The following is a 21,255-nucleotide window of genomic DNA, read 5'->3' on the forward strand; positions in this document are numbered from 1 at the left end:
TTGGGTGTGCTGGTCTCAGGTCAGTCTAAGCCCTCTCTCCGCGGATGCGGCGGGCCAGCTGGATGTCCTTGGGCATGATGGCGACCCTCTTTGCTTGGTTCATCTTACTGGGGGCAGCTACATGGATGTCGGTGCAGTCCACAGTCATTGTGCAGTTGAAGGCAGAATGAATTTATTATTGACTCCGAATGAAACACAACTTCATGTCATACAACACATTGACTTTATTTGTAATTGTGTAAAAAAATAAAGCATTGATTAGCAAGCAGGACCTGCAGGAACAGAGCACGGTGATGGATGGAGCTGGGAAGAGAGAAGAATAAAGAAAACAGATCAACTTTATTATCGGATATTAAAAATTCAATTTCAAAACAAGTTGCCGCTCCTACAGTTTTCTAGTGTGTAAAGATGATTTCACTTGACCTATGCAAAATATCACACTCAATACATGTGTGTCTCTGGGGGGTGCATTGTGCCTTTGATGTATATAAATAATATACCATAACCAAATACTATTACGTACAGTGGAAATCAGGTTGCCAGAGCAGGTCAGTGTGCATGTTCCTCAGGGTCTCAGCAGTTACAGGTGAGGGAAAGGAAACAAAAGAGAAAAAGGTCAGTAACAACACTTTAAAGTAACAACACTTTGAATAATTATCTCTTTTAATAATGTTCTATTAGTAATCACTCAACTACTGTCTTTCCAACAAACATATTGACTCACTATCATCACAATGAAACACGTCCAGAAGAATGGACCACAGATGGAAATTAGCTATTAGCTATAATCTGGCATATTGCATCTCTTCTCTTTGCTGAGATTAATGTTTTTGTATGCATGGTCCTTCTATAAATAAATAAATGTCATTCGACTCTCCCTGAACTGCCTGATCTTTTAATGTTCAATGTTAACCATTTGTGCAGATAGCATTAAGTAGAAAAGATCACAGATGCTAATGTGCCGTTAGCCTACCTCCCGCCCCCTTAGCACCTGGTGGAGGGGGCGATAGGCTCCTCTTCAAATGTTTCACAAAATACTTACCATCATGACTACTCTTACTGTTTACCATTGGGGTTTACTTCATGTTAAGGCTAATACAAATGACAAGGCTAAGTAATGTGATGCTAACTAATGTGCTCGCTACTAGCTATGTAGCTAGCTTGACTGTGTTCCATGCACAACATGTGTATTACCTGATATGTCTGATCCAGCGACTCCTGGTCCTTTCATCAGACGGGAAGCGATAGAACGAGCAAGTGGTATGATCACTTATGTGATTACAACCTGGTACAAAGCACACAGGCATCTTGTAAAAGTGAATTTATTTTTAGCAATCTCTTATTTATTGGAGGGAATAAATCAGTTATGAGATCTTCTTCTTCTTTTTCGCTTTAATTACGAGTCGCAACCACTTGGAGAATCATTGCCTGTGACATCACTTACGCGAGCCAGAATGGGATTTGGGATTTGTAGTCTTTGTAGTCGCGTATTTTTCATAGTCTTATATTTCAACAGTTTTACGACAAAATGTGACTTGTTTTACATGTAACTTATTGTTTAAGATTGACAAACATCATATGTGTAGTTCGTGGCACAATTCAAACGGGATCAAAAGATATGTTTTCTCTCTCCATTGAATTCAATGTACATTTTTCGCTTCCGGGGTCCCATGGGCCGGAAGTAGATGGGCGTGACTTCGCCTCTCTATTTGGAGCAGGCGGGATTAGACTGACGTCACAGTCGAGCCGTTAGTGGCCGACTCCGCCTACTAAGGGCTTCACGGCAACTCTGCAGAATCCTATGGGTGACGTCACGGACACTACGTCCATTTATATATACAGTCTATGGTTTGTACCCCCTTAATGTCTGACCAATGGTTGAACAGCATTTCCGAGCACATGACTTGTGTTTAAAGTTTATAGTCCGTTTGAGTTTTGCCCGTGTGAAAGAAAACCGAACCTTCTGAAAAATGAAACAATGTAACAAACTGTCGTCTGGTGCGCACCAGAGAGCGGACTATTAGGTGTGAATGCACCCTTAAAGATCAAATGCAAAGCTTCCAAATATGCTACATTTTTATAGAAATGTTGTTTTTAAGACTGCCTGTATTTTTTATTTAATTTAAATCGAGATAAATATAATACACCCGAAAAAAAAGCTTTTTATTGATACAAAACTCGACCCAAAAGCCGTCTGAATTTCTGACATGTCATTCCCAGCAGCCTCCGCGCGCGTGACGTCATTTTGGCCAAACAGTCTCTGGGCCAAATATCCCGACTCGGCAGTCTCGTGCGCTGTTCACATGTCAGCGGTGTTTTTCGAAAAGAAAACTCTGAATTATATCCGCAAAATCACGCAATACATGGGTTATTGATTTATTGTTGTGCTTTCGGATGTACGAACGGTGCGGGATCTGGGAGAATTTTTCATTCATTTCCCCAAGACAAAATCATCTGCCGAAACTGGATTATTTTAGTGAATCGTGTTGGCTGGCAGCCGACAAGATGGAGCAAGTTGTGCTCTGACCACTTCGCGTCTGATGCATACGATGTTGATCCTGCCATCGTCAAGTCTGTTGGTGGAGAAGCATTTAAAGTACATCGGAGGCTGAAACCCGGAGCCGTCCCCTCCATATTTGAGCACAAAAAACAACCGAAAGAACGAAAGAGCCGGGCAATGCAGAAACGCCAAAGAATTGAGGTAAACCCATTTTGATTTGATTTCAAAGCGCACGGAGCACAGAGCACAGAGCAGACAGCAGATAACTGAATTGCAGTTTTATTGCTTATAGATTATCAGAAAATTTCAAAGGGGACACAGCCCCATTGGATATTAACCTATGGATTAACTACATCATCGTTTTTATCGTTTTAATGCCATTTTAGACCAGACAAAGAGGAAGGGGAGCCATGTTAGCCTAGCTCATGTTAGTACCTAGCGACACTTGTTTTGATGTACGTCTTTGTTGATAACCTCGCGAGTTTGTATCTTTCAGTGTTGAGGTGGGCACCGTTCGATTCTGTGTCTTTACGATCATAAACAATGTGTTGGATGTGGAGGTAGGATAAGTAATAAGGGAGCTAGGAGTGATTTTCGGTGCAGTAATAGGTTAGCATTTTTCGCTCGGGGCTAATTCAGAGGCTCACTGTTAGCATTGTGTTTTTTTTTTTTTAAATAAATGAAAAAGATCAGTTAAATGAGTTTTTTCCCGTTATATGGATATAAAATATTCATAGTTTATTAAATATTAAGGTTCCTTAGACGTCGTTTCCTGCAAATGACGCCATTTCGGGTCCGTGGGGCCTAAGAGGATAACAGAGTAAGTTTTATTTTTGTTCACAACAGTTGTATTTGGATGGAATGAATACCTATAGTGATAATTCAAAGTAATAAAATGATTTTTACAGTGAAAAAGTTCAAATGGAACTGATAGTTCCCAAATTACCCAGAGGTGAGTCCGTCTGGACTTTATTTTTCTAAACCTCTCTAAAAAGATCAAATTTCACTTGTTTTGCATCAATCTTGATACAGGGTACTTATTATATGTTATAGTTTGGAACAACATAGTTTGGAACAACATACTCAACATACTCCAGATCTTGGGTGGCCTCCGACTCAGAATCAGACATGATAACGAAACTAAGTTACTATCGGCGGAAGCAGCTGTGAGCGATAAGCCAGGTGGAAATATGTTTGTACACTCTGACGTCACGCGACGCCATCTTGCGGAGACGAGCGGCTGAGAAATAAATCGTCGGACTTGGTGTTGGGGGTTGAACAAAATAAATATTGCGCATTGCCAGACGCATATTATCTCCGATTTTAATACTGCAATATCTTAGATAGTGTTGTAGCTATATGATTTCGATTTTACTGGCAATTATAAAAAAATCTTTGCATTTGATCTTAAGTGAGAGTGAAAACACAAGGTAAGTTTAATACTACTGTTTTATATAAGTAAGCATACTAAACATGTATTCTATCACTGTATTATAAGTAATCTTGTTAGTAACCTACTGTATGGCAGGTGGAGGGGCAGTGATGTTACAGGTGGAGGAGCAAGACTGCAAACTCACAAGACAGAGAAATCAAAGTCTGTTCTCCAGAGAAGAGGTTGATTTCACTTCAATTTTTTATTTCATATTTTCTAAAGATGTGGAAATAGCACAAAAAAAAAAACTTGAGAGCTGTAACCAAGACAACTGTAACAATATGAGTAGAGAGCCACCAAGGTTTTTCAAGTCCCTCTCTTACTCCATTTTGCCAACCCAAACTTCCAGGTACATGACGGGACACCTTGCTTGTTTTTGTTTGCGCTCCTCTGGCTGGGTGCTGGCAGGTGGAGGGCAGTGATCCCTTCCCTTCTTCCCTCAATCTTTGAGACTAATGTAAGTAGAAGACATGGCACTGTACATTTTCGAACATTTAAAATATTATAGCACTTAAAAATAAGAAATATTACTTTTGTTACTCAGAGTTCATACTTATTATACCTGTGTCACCTTTCACACTATAGCTGTTGTAGAGGCTAAGCCAGGGGTGCCCAACCTTTTTTGAACCGAGAGCTACTTTTGAAGTTGCCAGTCTGCCGAGATCTACCAGTCCAAATAGAGAGGCATAGCCATTACTGACAGCCTACTACCAGGTAAATACACACTTCTACTTGAATAAAACTGACCTTTGTACGATTAATACTTCATAAAATACTGCAGATCCTTTATCTTACCTCTTTCTAATCTACACACATACAAGTATGTAACTGAAGTTACATAAATAATAAACAAGTAACTGAGTTTATTCACACGTCACATACTACAGTGGGTAATGTTGAACCCTTTCTTTGCCATTATATACAAATAGTGTTGCTACAAAAGTATAAATGAGGCTTACTAATAAGACAACTCAGATCTGAAGCTACTCAGGAATCTGCTGCCAAAGTGCAATAAAAAAGACAAAATTAATAGAATCAAACCCTTTTTTTTTGCATTTTAATAGAGTATAAAAATAAATGCCTTTAATAGGATGCAAGCAACACTAGTTTCTTAACCTGAATTGATAATAGACTATAATCAATTTAAGTTTGCATTCTTATACCATTTTGTACAATAATTATAATGACTAAGTTCAAACAAACAAAAACTCACAGCTGATTAATAACGGTATCTAACTTGAGTTTTTATTATATCAAAAACCTGTACTGACAGTGGAGGTGTCCTGAGAGTGGAGGTCTGCACCGGAACTGTCCTGAGAGTGGAGGTCTGCAGGCAGGCTCCCATGCATTTAGCTGTCCTTTCAGGCCCCTCCCCTTTTGGGAGCGTAGGGCAGACTTAGATGGGAATTCCGTCTCGTAGCGTTTGTGCAGTGTTTTTAAATGCCGCTCCTAAATTACCCTTCTTCGATAAAGCCACGCTCGCATTGCAGATGAGACAGATGGACTTTGAATTGGAATAGATACAAATAATCATCCTCCCACTCGGAGTGAAAATGATATATTTTGGGCTCTTTTGCTTCTGCCATAATTTCGGTCTTGTGTGTGTGCGGACTGTCACTCCTGTTGACACGGACAACGTCAGCGAAATACTGCCCACTGCCCACCAGCCACGCCCCGACACATGGGGTCACGCCGGCCAATCACAAAGCTTTGATGCGTTCAAGTGCATTATTCTGGCACAGGAAGATTTTTTTATAGGACATTAACGATAAAACAGAATATTGTTGTTCTATTTTTAGACACATCTCGCGATCGACTGGGAATCTCCCCTGGGCTAAGCCAATGCTTTAAGCCTCTGAGGATCCGCTTGGTGGGTGTAATTGACGCACACAAGTTTGCTGCCGAATAAAGGTCAGAAACAAAGTTTCCAGTTTGAAACAGTCCATTTATTTCCATTTTACTGGTTTCCATTTACTTGCTTCTTTCCATATTCACCACACGATATTACCGTTTACACAGTACCTTTGCTTTGCTTGTAATCCCGTGTTTGTGTTCTCCGTGTGTGTTCCGTGTGTGTTCTCCGTGTGTGTGTGTTCCGTGTGTGCTCCTTGTGTGTGTGTTCCGTGTATGCTCCTTGTGTGTGTGGTCAAAAACTGTATGGGCCTTCTGGCGGAACCTCTCCCCAACACACATAGGGTCCTACCTTTATACCCACAGTTAATTGGCTCCTACAGCTGTGATCATGAGCTATGGGCTTTGTAGATACAGGTCCCGGGGTGAATCGTGGTGCAGGGGCCCTTCTCGTTTTGACCACAGGGCGATGCACGAAGATGGAGGGTATAGCCTCTGCTCTCAGCCTAGTCTTGCCCTTTTTTGTCTTGACAAACTGGTCTGCATCAAAATGTGCCTGCGGAGTGACTTGAGGTTACTTCACACACAGAACAACTCAGTTTTGTCTGCCCACATACATATTCCATAGTGGTTGAATACACAGTATTAGGAAACACTTTATACTTACTGGACATGTTATACTCATTACATACTGTATATAAAATATGACCAAAAATGTGAGACAACTTTATAGAAATTCATATCACATCTGTTACTGATGCCATTTGTCATACTTTGTTAAACTCACAAATAATAAAGTTCCATAACTTCAGTTGGGAACAGAGACCACACCTTATCTCCCCAAGGCATTTCCCATCCAATAGGTGTGCTGTGTGTATAACCCTTTCTCCCGTCTGTTACTCCCTCTTTCAGCACAAGAACCAGAGGGGGATTCAATGGAGCCTGAATACCTGCACTGAGACCCTCACCCTGCACCCTGAGTCTCAACTCTGTGTTTTTCAAGCCTTTCCCTGTTTTTTTGTATTAAACAAAACATTAAGCTTTCCCAATGGTGTGGTTTTCGTTTGGTGAAAAAGTGCAAATGCAGTGTTTGTATATAATTACATCACATATGTTTTTGCTGTTGGTCGTGAAATTGCTCCTGCTGACTTGAGCCAGCCATGTTTTCCTCCACTCCGTGTCAGTGGGGAAGCCGTACATTCGTACTCCTTTCTCGGAGCGATTTGAGCATCCCCAGGCAGCACAGCAAACCATGGTGGCGACTAGGAGGCAGCACAGCAAACCATGGTGGCGACTAGGAGGCAGCACAGCAAACCAGGACAACACGGAGGAAAAGGCACCGACAAACTGCATGATATGCTATTCAATGTTTATTGAATTCCATGTATTTGCAAGGGATGTTCCTAAAACAACACATTTAATATCATCATCATCATCATCATCATCATCATCATCATCATCATCATCATCATCATCATCATCATCATCATCATCATCATCATCATCATCATCATCATGCTGCTGCTGCTGCTAGTCCTTTGATAGTCACCTGTCGGTCTCCTGTCCTTTCTGAAAGCCATAAAGACGACATTAGTCATTTAGATAACTTGTGTCCTCAGTTACCAGGGGATTACTGAAACTACCATGAATTTAAGAAAATGGTAGAAATGAATCCAATCTGAATTTTAAAGCATTACTTTAGATCCCCTCCCTCTAAATGTATCAATAAACATTAGAAAGTGATGCTCCTGACTACCATACAAGTTTAAGAAGATAATATTGGTTTGAAAGAATTCAAAGCTATAAATAAACAGCAAGAGGCTCTTTAGCAAGGCACTGTTAGCCTAACATGTAAACTAGTTGTTCACACTAATCCTAATATTATCACTTAATATTAGCAAATTCTATTTTATTTTTTAAAACATATTGATGTAAATACATACACATATCGATTTGTTGTATAAATATTGCAAATCAAAACCTTTATTCACTAATAATTACCAAAAATCGTAGTTCTATCTCCTGTTATCAATGCATTCACATTGCCCGCCATGAACTTCCGGGGAACGATCCTCGTCTACATGAACCACGTGACGATAACCGTTTTTGGACTTCCGTTGTCGTAACTCTTCTATTATATGGCGCTGGCTATGCCCATAGAACAGGGGTGGGGAACCTTTTTCCTCTCAAGGGCCATTTCAATTTTTACAATATCCTCAGAGGGCCGTACAAGTTATTGACCTCTGCTTAAAAAAAACTAAAATCACAGCCCATTCATTTCATTCTGTGCAAAGAAAAAGCAACCTCTTAATCCAGATATCTCACCATGACTCACGTATGCATGCACGTGCAGGGTGTGGCGTGACCACCAAACAGAAAGATATGGACACAAGATGTGTGCAAATGTATTTAGTTTCCTATCCATGTGGACATGATTTAAGTGGGGGGGGGGACCTAACCTCCTCTACGGGGGTCCCCCGCGTGCTCCCCTGGGAAGATTTTTTTTTTAAATGTTGAAGTTAAAACCATCAATCTGGTGCACTTTGAGAGCAACATTAGGAGATCTATGGACACATCTCTCAACACCCAAACACAACTGTAAGCAGATTTTCTTTTAATTTATGGATATTTGACAAATCACTCCCCTTTCAAACTGTATTCTTCTTTATTAATAACTGTCATATAGTATTTTATACCTGTTTACTTTATTCTCTTATTTTTTTTATAACTATAATGATCATATAAAGATGTGCCTTTACCTCACTGGTTGTAGACAAAGCTTCTTATATTCATTAGCATAGCTAGCTAACCAGATGCTAATGATAACAACACAGTTATTGACTGTATGACAGATGAGCAGATCGCCACTGGGCTTTCAACTAAAGACACAGACACGCAGAAACTGCGGCATGTGTATGGACTTATCGGTACTGCAATTTCTGAAGTGGCGTTCTGGTGCTCTCCGTCAGAACTGCACCCCTGTCAGTCGAGACATATACCACGTGATGACACGTTAGGCTCGTGTTGTGTTCATGGACCCTGACCTTGGCCAGGAAAAACAGGCACTCGCTTGTTTAATTTTTTTGCGGTCTAGATTTCTTTCATTTTTTTATTTTTTGCGTGTGTTTATAAATTACCTCGAGGGCCGTACCAAATTGTCTCGCGGGCCGTATACGGCCCGGAGGCCGGAGGTTCCCCACCCCTGCCATAGAAAATGTGTTTTAAAAACAACCCTTTTAGAAGGTAAGACTTCCTGTAAACAACCAAACTATTCCTACAATCTGGTGGATTTCAGCTGGTGATTTAGGCCCATTCCCAAACCGCCCCCTACACCCTACCCCTCCGTTTGCGCGTTCACGCGGAGGGTCCGCCATATAGAGGGCTGTTCCAAAGCAACGGGAGTGGGCTATCAAGCCCTCAAACAGCGAGTCTGCAGCGGTGCTGACTTGAGACCGGTCTCTACCTGACCGGAGTCACGCTGTGTGTGTCCGTCAGGAAACACGCTGTTTACAAGTAGTTCCAGCAAACATCCACTGATAAACTGCGATGTTAACAACCTCATGATGACCTCATATGTTTTTAACTTAGTCTAGAAAAAGGTAAATGTGTGCATTTTATTATAAAGTTGTGTATATTTACAGACCGTTACAAAAACTAAGAAGCTTATAAACATCAGGTTTAAAACTAAAAGAGCTTTGAAACACAATGAAAGATGTTTGGAGTTTTATTTGAGTTATTAATTTAAACTTTTTGTCTAAGAGATGCTGATTTGAAACCGTTGTTACATACAGTTAGGGCATTTCCTGTTTCTGCCGGAGAGAGGGGAGGCCGTCCCAAAGCTGGCTGCTGTATGTACTCCCTCCATCTGACAGGAGGAGCCTCGTTGAGCTGCGAGTGTGGCTACAGACGGAGTTCACTCCGTTACGGAGGGGTAGGGTCGAGGGAGTGGTTTGGGATTGGGCCAAAAGGAGCTAAACCCTCAAAAGAATGTAACCGTTTAGTTTAACCGGTTGTACCCGCTGTCAAGAAAAAACAGGAAATGTATGTTAAATGGCATATTCTGTGTGAGAGAAACAAGTAGGAATAAGAAGAGGGAGCGTTTGGCCATTTCACACGAAGGGATCCCAGGTACTGTAAAGGTTTTATCTCTTTCATTCTGTGTTTTTACCAAAAAGCTGGACCCAGTTTAGCCGCATTACATTTTTTGAGAAGTTTAGTATGTCTTCCATGTTGCAGGTGTTCATTTAAAACCAAGGACTTTGCCAAAAAGGTGCCAATAGCCCATGATCCTTGTCCCCTAAGCAATTGGACAAAGATCGGAGGCTGAGGCCAAAAAACGTTGTTCTTTTAGATTTCTGTTTGTTCCAATGAATATGGTAAAGGCTCAGTAGCTGCCGGTGAGCTTAGTTTTGCTCCAAGGTTACAGGTTGTGTAAACAAAACTGTGATGCTCTTCAAACATGTTTTCCTTCCAAAGGTCTCGCATGGAATAAACAACCTCCAAAAGTAGGTTTGTGTAGATACAGCAGCAGTGGAAGGTGATTTCTTCAGGTTGACATGAAGGCATTCCAGGTACTGTCACCTTTATTGTTTTCTTTTGTTTGGTTTATAACCAAATAGTTGACCTAGTTTAACCATGTCATGTTATTTGGCTGTGAAGATGCTGTTTGTGCTCCTCCTGGCTGCTGCAGCCGAGGACCAGTCGCTGCACTTCGGAAAGTGCCCCCGTCCTCCGGTTCAACAGGACTTCAACGTTGCCAAGGTAAAATAAAATGATGTAGATTTCTGCTTTTATTGACGTGTTTAAACTGGTCCATTTGTGCAGAGTATTTACAGTATTATTATTATATCATAGGTAGTTTTAGTGTCCTATTGAGTCAATAATGGGATTCACTACAGCTGCCTAGGAGTACATTTTTAAATGTTTGATATTACCATGAAACTTGCCCAGTTGTATACTTAGAAAGGCAAGGCAAGGCAAGTTTATTTATATAGCACTTTTCAACACAAGGCAATTCAAAGTGCTTTACAAAAAATGAAAGACATTAAGAAAATGGCATTTAAAATCAGTCATTAAAAAGAAAAGCTATTAAAAGAAAAAATACATGGATAAAAGTTACAGTGCAGTTTAAGATGTGAATAGTTCAATTAAAAGCAGTGATAAAAAGAAAAGTCTTCAGCCTGGATTTAAAAGTAGTCAGAGTTGCAGCGGACCTGCAGGTTTCTGGGAGTTTGTTCCAGATATTTGGAGCATAATAACTGAACGCTGCTTCTCCATGTTTAGTTCTGACTCTGGGGACAGAAAGCTGACCAGTCCCTGAAGACCTGGGAGATCTGGATGCTTCGTCCTTTAGCAGAAATGTATTTTGGGCCTAAACCATTCAGTGCTTTATAAACCAGCAGCAGTATTTTGAAATCTATTCTTTGGCACACAGGAAGCCAGTGTAAAGACTTCAGAACAGGAGTGATGTGATCCACTTTCTTAGTGTCAGTGAGGACTCGAGCAGCGGCGTTCTGAATCAGCTGCAGCTTTCTAATAGATGTTTTACTGAGACCTGTGAAGACACCATTGCAGTAGTCCAGTCTACTGAAGATAAAAGCATGGACAAGTTTTTCCAAATCCTGCTGTGACATTAGTCTTTTAATCCTAGATATGTTCTTTAGGTGAGGGGTCTCCAACACGTCGATCGCGAGCTACCGGTAGCTCGCGGGCAGCTTTTCAGTAGCTCGCCGCTCGATTATCGATTATAACGTAGTAACGTTGCTTCTTGATTTTTCGGCCGCGGCCGGACAATAAAGTGTTTTTATTTTAGAATTGTTTCTGTCACACAAATATAAAATTGGTCCGTGACGCAGAGATCAAGGAGCAGATGTGACAGCGGCACAGCGACAACACACATGGAGCAGTCTGCTTTCTCCAGCAGCACCAATCAGAACCAACGGCAGAATGACCCGCTCTGAATCAGGCCGCGTCGCTGCGGCTCAGAGACACACAGGGAGGGATTTGAGTTTTTGAAAAACACTCGTTATCGTAATGTCAGGTTTTTGGTGGATTTAATCAAGTCTTGGATTGCAGAGTATGAATGTCCTCTTGCTATTTTCAGTTGATAAATACGTGTGTAAAGTTTGTGAAGGCAGGAGGAAAGCTTCCGCAATCACCGTCTCCTCTCCGTTCCTCCAAACCCCGCCCCCCCCTGAAAAATAACTACTAATAAGAGTGACAGGCTGACAGTGACCCGGTAGAAACTTTATTATTCACTTAATCACTGATTGAGAAGATGAAGCTAACTTAATCTCATACATTCATGGGATTCATGTCACAGTAAAACAGAGAATGTAAGTGTGCACCCACATGCACTATTTTTGTTTTTATAATGCTGTTGTAAATACTCCTGTTGTCTGCTGTGTTCAGACTCAAGTCCTGTGTGTGATGCCTCATTCAAGACATTCAGTGTCCTTTCTTTAACAGAAGACCGTTGCTAGAAGCTGCAGCTAGACTGCAGAAGTATTAGTTTTTTGTTTTTGAGGATGGACAAATGTCACACACAGATATAGGGAGGCTAGACCTATACAATTGATTAATTATGGTTTATAATTTCATGTCAACACGAAGAAGAAGAAAATATGGCTGCACTGTTCAGTGTCAATCCTGTGGAGATGGAGATGGAGGTTATAAATCTCCAAAATCATGTTCAGCTGAAGTCTCAGCAAAACTCACAACATTTCTGGAGCCGTGTAGACCCAGAAAACTATAAGAACATTCACCAAGCAGCACTGAACATGTCTGCTTTATTAGGCTCTACATCCCTTTGTGAAGCAGCTTTTTCTGGCATGAATGAAATCAAAATACAGAACAAGACCGACTGATGAACATGTAAATGACTCTATTAGAGTGAACCTAAGTGGGTACACTCCAGCATACACCTCTATGGTAGACTCCATGCAGCGCCAGTCATCTCACTAACTGTAAAAAAGAGTGAATGCACTTATTTTACACGTGCCATAAGATGCTTGCAAGGTGGTGATTAAGGCGATGTATTTACTATGTGGGCCATAATAAGAAGTGAAAACATTGTAATCTGCTCTTGGACATGTATGTGAATCTTCAGTGATGTACTTACTATGTTGTCCATATTAATATGTGAGAAATTGTCGTTTTCTTGGACCTTGATGTGAAGTTAAGATTTTAGATAAGCTTTAGGTATTGCAATTTCACACAAAAGTAGCTTAATTCAACTGATGAGTGCTATGTGAATAAATGTAAGCGATGCGATGCAAGTAGCTCTTGGCCACTTTCATTTTTTCAAAGTAGCTCTCAGGTGGAGAAAGGTTGGAGACCCCTGCTTTAGGTGATAGTAGGCTGATTTAGTAACTGTTTTAATGTGACTGTTGAAACTCAGGTCAGAGTCCATGACTACTGTTAGGGAAATATTGACCTAGACTCCTAGATATGACGTACAGGACCAACCCTGACGTTTGTTTATCTCCTTTAAGGACATAGGCTGCTTGAGCCATAATGTTATTGTTCCCATTCTGTGACCGGTCAACCCTAGGTCACAGATGGTCTGTTGTTGTGGGTGCACTGGGACACTTCCTTCTTTGTTGTTTGTGGACTCCAAGGTATGACATCTTCGAGGCCATAAGTGACGGACGCAAGTGACTCGGTGTGCCCAACTGGTTAAACTATCTTATCAAGACATGTTGATTACTCTCTTTGACACCAGTCAAATGGGCTAACAAGAGAGAGGTTCTCCAGAATTGACGTGGCAACCACCCGTGCAGTCAGACCGTGACTGCTGTGATTGTGATGTGAATCCTCCGGCCGTAACTCCAAATAAACCTCCAGTGTTTGACATCAAAAGCTCCTGCTCCACCGTGTCTCCTTCCTGAGTCGGTGACTCCCACTGCATTGCTACACAGACGTTTCCCTAACAATTTGGCGTTGTCGGCAGGATGCCAACAAATCTTCAGGGCTGGTAAGTGATTTTCAAATCTAAATTTGGACATTGCCTTACCAGAATCTGTGATTGACGGTATCCTAAAATTACCTGTGAAACTGAGCGGCTGCGTTTCGTTTTGGTTAATGAACATTTGGGGATAAAAAACCCAGGGAATCAGTGTCTGGGGACTCAGTCCTGGCTGATTTCCTCTGTGTGTGCTGCTCGGGACGGAAGTGCCATACAAGCATACACAGCTCATGTTTAGAGAGACCTTAAAGAAGGGCATCAGTGAAGTGGAGCTTCTGTGTGAATTGAAAGCAATGTAAAAGATTTGTATTGGACAAATCGCCGGATTCTGAGGATTTTAGCGGCCAAAAAATAGTTACAAGTAGCACTTCGGGATATAATACTAATACACCACTGTACATGTTGTTTTGTACATGTTATATATTGAATTAAAATGTGCTTCTTTACTTAAACTTCTTCCTTTGGTTATATAGATCATTTCATCCTGTTTTATTATGTTACTTCTGATGAATTTAGGAAAAATCTACGTGCTCAAATAGACAAAGTTAGTCTAATATTCACTATGTTTCCTTTCTTTCCACTAGCAAGATTCACCAGTTTGTTAATGGGTCTGGATGCTGATGACAATCTGTGTTCTCTTCTCCTTAGTACATGGGAACCTGGTATGAGATAGAGAAGCACCCCGCTCTGTTTGAAAAAGGAACATGTAACCAAGCCACATACAGTCTGCTGAGCGATGGGACCGTCAAAGTTCTCAACGCAGAGCTGCTGTAAGGATGGAGTTCAAAACTATATTTCAAACATTGGTTTTTAGCTAAAAGTTGCCTTTTGCATGGGAACAAGTATGGGTGTAATGCATGTCTTTTACTCTCTCTATCTCCCTCTCTCCTCAGGTCTAACGGGAAGATGAATTCAATTAAGGGTGTTGCCAAAGTTAAACACTCAACCCAACCTGCTATTCTGGATGTGAGCTTCTTCAAAGGTAAATATACTGTGGATATGTTTTGTTTTAGTTTTTAACTACCGTGTGAATTACAGGGGAAAAACTAAAAGTATAGCATGTCAAAACTAAAACCCAGAAATGACTTAGCATTTGACGATCCGGTTCCCTCGACTGTTTTTTAATGTGTTTTTGTTTAGAAGCCTGAAAAAAAGAGTTAAGGTGGATTTTGTTCTGTGACATAAGAGAGGTCAGCCAGTTACATGATGAGTTGGTTTCTGCTGGGGTCAACATAAACAACCTTTTAGTCAGCGATCAGGCTGGATGTGAGCGGAGCAAAGGTAAGATCCATGTGCTTCATACATACTGGCTATTGGGGGAGTTTTGTTTGCCTTTAATCAGGATGCATCTTTTTGCTGTATTATATTTGTAATGCTCAGTCAATCAATTTTTATTTATATAGCCCAATATCACAAATGTTACATTTGTCTCAGTGGTCTTCACAGTTTGTACAGAATATCAGTATGACAATACAACACCCTCTATCCTTAGACCCTCTGTCCTTAGACCCTCACATCGTACAAGGAAAAACTTCCGGAGAAAACCCACAGTTTAAGGGCAAAATGGGAGAAACCTCAGGGAGAGCAACAGAGGAGGGATCCCTCTCCCAGGACGGACAGACGTGCAATAGATGCCGTGTGTAAATTGAAAAGATAATACATTTGCAACATAGGTAGTCAAAATGTTTGGAAATGCATGTGTGTATAATAGGAAGATGAATCCACGAGGATATCCATCCAGGACCGATGATCCAGGACCACAGCCACGACTCGCGATCCAGGGCTCGCGATCCAGGACACGGGACCGCAGGATCATCCATGACTCCGGATCCCGGCGTATATAGACACCAAAAAGAAAGACATTTGGGGAAGCTGGGTTAATCGGAACATGAGAGTACACAGGTATAGACAGAGAGAAGGAAGAAGTAAGATGTCCCCCGACAAACTAAGCCTATATCAGCAAAACTAGGGGCTGAATCTAATCAGCCCTAACTATCAGCCTCTTAAAAACGGATAGGGTATCTGCCGCCCGAACACAAATTCCACAAATGTGGAGCTTGATAAGAAAAGGCTCTGGCTCCCATTGTACTTTTAGAGACTCGAGGAACAACCAACAACCCTGCATTCTTGGAACGCAATGCCCTAGTAGGACAGTAGGGTATAATGAGTTCTTTAAGGTAAGATGGCGCCTGCCCATTAAGGGCTTTGTAGGCGAGAAGAAGAATTTTAATTTATATCCTGTGTTCTATAGGGAGCCAGTGTAAGGCAGCCAGAACAGGAGTAATGTGGTCCCTTTTCCTAACTCTGGTTAGTACACGAGCTGCAGCATTTTGAATCAGCTGAAGCGACTTGATTGACTTCTTGGTACTCCCTGATAATAAAGAGTTACAATAATCCAGCCTAGAAGTAACAAATGCATGGACTAGTTTCTCTGCATCGTTTTGAGGCAAGATATGCCTGATTTTTGCAATGTTACGTAGATGGAAGTAGGCGGTCCTTGAAATTGATTTTATGTGGGCGTTAAAGGATAAATCCTGATCAAATATAACACCAAGATTCCTTACAGTCTCACTGGAGGCCAAATTAATGCCATCCATAGTTAGTATATCTTTAGATAGTTTGTTTCGTAGATTCTTCGGGCCAAGTACAATAACTTCAGTTTTGGTCGTGTTTAACATCAAAAAGTTTAAGGTCATCCATGTTTTTAAGTCCTTGAGGCAGTCTTGAATTTTATTTAGATGATTAATTTCATCAGGCTTGATTGATAAATATAGTTGAGTATCATCCGCATAACAATGAAAGTTTACAGAATGATTCCTTATAATATTGCCTAACGGAAGCATATATAATGTGAATAAAATAGGTCCGAGCACTGAGCCCTGTGGCACTCCATGGCTAACTTTGGTTTGCGTGGAAGATTAATCGTTAACACGTACAAACTGAGAGCGTTCAGATAGGTAGGATCTAAACCAGCCTAAAGCAGTTCCCTGTATGCCAACTAAGTGCTCTAGTCTTTGCAATAGGATGTCATGGTCGATAGTATCAAATGCAGCACTGAGATCGAGCAAAACAAGAATAGAGACAAGTCCCTTGTCTGAGGCTATTAGAATGTCATTTGTGACTTTAACCAGAGCTGTCTCTGTGCTATGATGTGTTCTAAAGCTAGACTGAAAATCTTCAAATAAATCATTGTTTTTTAAGTAATCACACAACTGTTTTGCGACCGCTTTCTCAATAATCTTTGAGAGGAACGGAAGATTAGAAATAGGTCTATAGTTGGCTAAAACCTCTGGATCGAGGTTGTGCTTTTTAAGAAGCGGTTTTATCACTGCTACTTTGAATGATTGTGGAACATAGCCTGATAATAAAGACATATTCATAATCTTTAATAAAGAAGTGCTAATTAATGGAAAAACTTCCTTCAACAGCTTAGTTGGAATTGGGTCTAACATGCACGTTGATGGTTTAGAAGAGAGAATCATTGAATTTAATTGTTCAAGGTTTATGGCTGAAAAGCATTCTAGTTTACTATCTAGTGTAATATTAGAACTTACGTTTCCGGGAGCTGTTGATAACACTATACTGGTCGAAGGCAAGAGGTCATTAATTTTGTTTCTAAGAGTAACAATGTTATCGTTAAAAAAGCACATAAAATCATTACTACTGAGTGCTATGGGAATAGAAGGCTCAATGGAGCTGTGGCTCTCTGTCAGCCTGGCTACAGTGCTGAAAAGAAATCTTGCATTATTCTTATTCTCATCTATTAATGAAGAGTAGTAGGCTGCTCTCGCTTTACGCAGTGCTTTCTTATATTCATTGAGAGTAATATGCCAAATTAAACGAGATTCTTCAAGTTTAGTGGAACGCCATATCCAGTGTAATAATAATTTTCTAATATTGTGTTATGTTGTGGGTTCCACCTCTGTGGTTTGCATGTCCAATTTAAACATGAACATAAACTCAGAAATCATATTATTTATAATCCCAACATTTGAAAAAAAAAGATTTAAAAAAGAACATAATTACATCCTAGATTAAACTGACAGATGTTTGTTTTTGAAGTTGTAAAGACGCATTTTTTGAACAGCAACTATTTTTAAATAAATATATTTTATGTCATTGTCGAGGACAATCATTCTGTTCATAAAATGAAGGTTTAACAGGTTAAGAGTTATAATTTTATATTATTTCAAATATGAACAAGAAGAAATACAAGCAAAGAATTTATATGAACTGTCTTTTCTCACCAGGAATAAATAAATGACAGAGAAACATATTCAGTCTAATGCTAAAACTAAAAATGGTTTACATTAAGACCATTGATCTTGTTCTTTTGCATTTCTCTAACATGTCTTCTCTTTCATTCTTCAGCCAAGATAAATGAAAGACCCATCATTGGTAAGTTATAAATGCCTTGTTTATGGGAATGTTACATTACGATAAGTTACATTTTGTTTGGGGAAAGCAGGTCCTATCCAGACATGCATTATTGTGAAAGAATAAGTAAATGCATTGATAGTTATTTCTAAACGACTCCCACTTCCACGTTAGATTTAGATATCATCTTAGAACTCTGTGATGGAGTTTTCCGACTGCTTAAAAATGATTGTGTTTTTCCCTCAAAAGGAATACTGGCCCAAAACAGTCGTTACCTTCCTCCAAATTCGACAGGTTACATCGCCTCCGCCTATGTAAAGTTCCTGGAGTCGGGGGGAGCGAGGGTTGTCCCTATCATGTAAGCATTTAACATTTATTTGTACATGTTTATCCTCCAAGAGCTTATGCAACTCCAATATTCTTTAAGAGAAACGTTTGACCTCCCGTTTTTATTTCTACAGGGATAACCAGGGAGCAGAGGAGTATAAAAGACTGTTCAACTCAATTAATGGGTATAGTAATAGCAATATGATTACAACACATTTGGATTTGTTTGGGCTTTTCCCCATTCATTTATATTAAACTGTTTATTCCTCTATGAACACTTTTATAAAAAATTCTAAATGACATCCTTAACAATATTTCCCATATATATACATAACTCCTCTGTCGATAGGGTCCTTCTCCCCGGTGGAGCTGCGAACATTACGTCATCTGGTTATCAAAGAGCTTCAAAAATCTTTTATGAACTTGCTATTGAGGTAAAAAAAAAAAGAAACACAAATATTAGTACCTACGTTTAAGTGCGTAGATGTGTGATTATGCTGCACACACTTTGTGATTTTCCAGGCAAACAAGAGAGGCGACTACTTTCCGGTGTGGGGGACCTGTCTCGGATATGAGCAGCTGACCGTTTTGACGAGTGGAGAGAAACTACTGACACGTACCAATACAAGTGGCGTGTCATTACCCCTGCTCTTTACTAAAGGTACGGCGACTACAGCATATTATTAATGTTGTTCAACTTTCAGTGTTAGTAATTCAGTCTTGCCTCAGCTTTTTATTTCATTGAACCTTTTCTGCCATTCTTTAGTTTAACCTCTTTAAACATTTGGTGAAAATACATATTTTTCTGTATGTCCAAATTCATGAAAAAAGGTACAATATGCCAAAATAAATAAAAAATTGTATATTATGTCAAATAAACTGAAATCCTATTGTAAACATAAAAAGCATGGAATGGTATGGTGGAAAACATTTTGAAAAGTCTACTGTGATGAAAATATATGAATTCAAAACACAGTATATGGAAACAATTGTGTAAAAATAATATAAATGAATTTCTAAAAACATGACAAAGTTAGAAGTATAATATGTCAAAAACATATGGTAAAAGTTATGACGTCTCAAAATGTCGTAGTATACTATGTTGGAATAATATCGTGAATTTCGAAAAATATGGAAAACAGTTCTAGTTTAGCCTGTCTCTAATATCATGCATTTGAGATATAGTATATGCAGTAGTATGTCTATTTTTTGGAAAACCATTTGATACAAATATTTATATCTATCTATATATGAATATCTCTTTTTCTTATACCCATTTCTAGAAGCAAAGCAGAGCCGGATGTTTAAAAGCTTTCCGGCTGAACTCATGGAAGCTCTGGCGTCCGAGCCACTGACAGAAAACTCTCACAGATGGAGTGTGTCAGTGTTGGTACGCCACTTCTAAGGAGAATACATTTGTAATGAGTGCAATACAAGAGCTAAAGAACTGCTATATTGCTGTGTTTTGGTAAAATATGAGCCTTTTTGACTCCTTTGAGTCACTTCTCTAAAATAATAGAAAGCAGAGAAAGAGAAAGCAGGCTTTCATTTGATTGGGTACGTTGTGACTAACCTATATGTTTCTTTCAGTCTCATAACACGAATAAGGATCTGAAAAAGTTTTACAAAGTTCTCTCTACCAATACGGATGGAGAAATAGAGTTTGTGTCAACAGTGGAAGGTAGTAATAATGCAGCATCACTGTATTGGTGCACTTTACTGCAAAAGGGAACTTTTGTATTTAATACTTTCTCTGTTCCCTTACCTCTCGGCAGCATACGATTACCCGATCTATGGGACACAGTGGCACCCGGAGAAGAATGCGTTTCAATGGAGGAGGCCTTGTATTTCCCATTCTCCATCAGCAGTGATGACCACATTCTACATGGCTCAATTCTTTGTCAATGAAGGTATGAACGTTATGTTTTGTTTTTTTAATTACATCATCTTGATTCTGTACTCTGATTGTGTTGTCTCTACTTACAGCAAGAAAGAACTTTCACACGTTTGAATCCGAGAAGGAAGAGAGGAGTGCGCTGATTTATAATTACAACCCGGTTCACTCTCCCCCGAACAGTGACTTTGAGCAGAAGTACATTTTCTGATGTTTGTGTGCGTGGTGCTTTTCCTTTGTGTCATCTGGATCATTGAATTGATTGATTTAGCATTTGCTGCTCATTCCATTGAATTGAGTGTGCTACAAATATTCTTATTTGAAATATCATTAAATATTGTGTAACAAAACAAATGTCATTGTAAAGTATGTCACAAAAAGTCATAAAACGTAACAGTGTGTTCACATTTATGAAAAGATTCACAGTTGAATAAGTCAATAAATATTAAAAAGTTCAAATATAGTAGGTCCAAATCTATGAAAACAAGTCATTGTAGTATTTGTAAAAAAAATATAAACATAATGACTCATAACATATATTTTGAAAATATTGATTTGAAGAACATGAAAAAAGTTGTAGTATACTGTAGTAAGAGTAAAAAAAATAAAATGCGTAAATATTAATTAATTAAAAGATTATGGCAATTAAGTAATAATAAATTATGTGGAACATTTAAAAATAGTATAGTATGTTGAGAAATGTAAAAAAGTCATAGTATTGTTTTGTCAAACCTGTACTATGTAAAGTGTGTAGAATAAATATCATGTATTAAAAGAAATATATAGTTAGTGAAAAATACGATAAAGTCAGTATAATAAAGTCATACTATAGAAAATAAATAACGGTATTGCAGGTAGAAAAACCTGAAAGTAGTGATCGTATATTATGTCAAAAATATCATGAAAAG

The 21,255-nt window shown here is 39.4% G+C and overlaps 1 protein-coding gene and 1 long non-coding RNA gene across 4 annotated transcripts; one reads left to right on the forward strand and one right to left on the reverse strand.

Annotated features, from left to right (window-relative positions):
• Positions 1 to 204: 204 nt before the first annotated feature.
• Positions 205 to 709, reverse strand: LOC139433193 (uncharacterized). Its single transcript, XR_011642757.1, has 2 exons — positions 524 to 709; positions 205 to 303 (listed from the first exon to the last, which is right to left on the reverse strand). It is a non-coding gene; the product is annotated as an uncharacterized lncRNA (long non-coding RNA).
• An 8,990-nt stretch (positions 710 to 9,699) lies between these two features.
• LOC117440752 (gamma-glutamyl hydrolase-like) lies at positions 9,700 to 20,707 on the forward strand. Of its 3 annotated transcripts, none has more exons than XM_034076982.2 (14): positions 9,700 to 9,911; positions 10,260 to 10,354; positions 10,443 to 10,544; positions 14,398 to 14,519; positions 14,643 to 14,731; positions 18,121 to 18,147; positions 18,376 to 18,484; positions 18,588 to 18,638; positions 18,803 to 18,887; positions 18,976 to 19,114; positions 19,737 to 19,843; positions 20,044 to 20,134; positions 20,229 to 20,363; positions 20,440 to 20,707. In XM_034076982.2, the coding sequence occupies exons 2-14, from the start codon at positions 10,340 to 10,342 to the stop codon at positions 20,556 to 20,558; spliced, it is 1,191 nt and encodes a 396-aa protein (XP_033932873.1). In that variant the 5' UTR covers positions 9,700 to 9,911; positions 10,260 to 10,339; the 3' UTR covers positions 20,559 to 20,707. The 3 variants fall into 3 exon arrangements, with proteins under 3 accessions (XP_033932873.1, XP_071058199.1, XP_033932874.1); XM_071202098.1 differs by lacking the exons at positions 9,700 to 9,911; positions 10,260 to 10,354 and adding exons at positions 11,067 to 11,143; positions 13,645 to 13,758 and having other exon boundaries at positions 10,456 to 10,544; XM_034076983.2 differs by lacking the exons at positions 9,700 to 9,911; positions 10,260 to 10,354 and adding an exon at positions 13,645 to 13,758 and having other exon boundaries at positions 10,460 to 10,544.
• Positions 20,708 to 21,255: the final 548 nt, after the last annotated feature.

The sequence above is a fragment of the Pseudochaenichthys georgianus genome, unplaced genomic scaffold (genome assembly GCF_902827115.2).
Source record: "Pseudochaenichthys georgianus unplaced genomic scaffold, fPseGeo1.2 scaffold_1173_arrow_ctg1, whole genome shotgun sequence".
Classification (NCBI taxonomy): domain Eukaryota; kingdom Metazoa; phylum Chordata; class Actinopteri; order Perciformes; family Channichthyidae; genus Pseudochaenichthys; species Pseudochaenichthys georgianus.

Coding starts and splice junctions, on each gene's coding strand:
- LOC117440752 (XM_034076982.2), top strand. Junction 14,520..14,642: donor GTTCTCAACGCAGAGCTGCT/GTAAGGATGGAG, acceptor CTCTCTCCTCAG/GTCTAACGGGAAGATGAATT. Junction 20,135..20,228: donor GTTTGTGTCAACAGTGGAAG/GTAGTAATAATG, acceptor ACCTCTCGGCAG/CATACGATTACCCGATCTAT.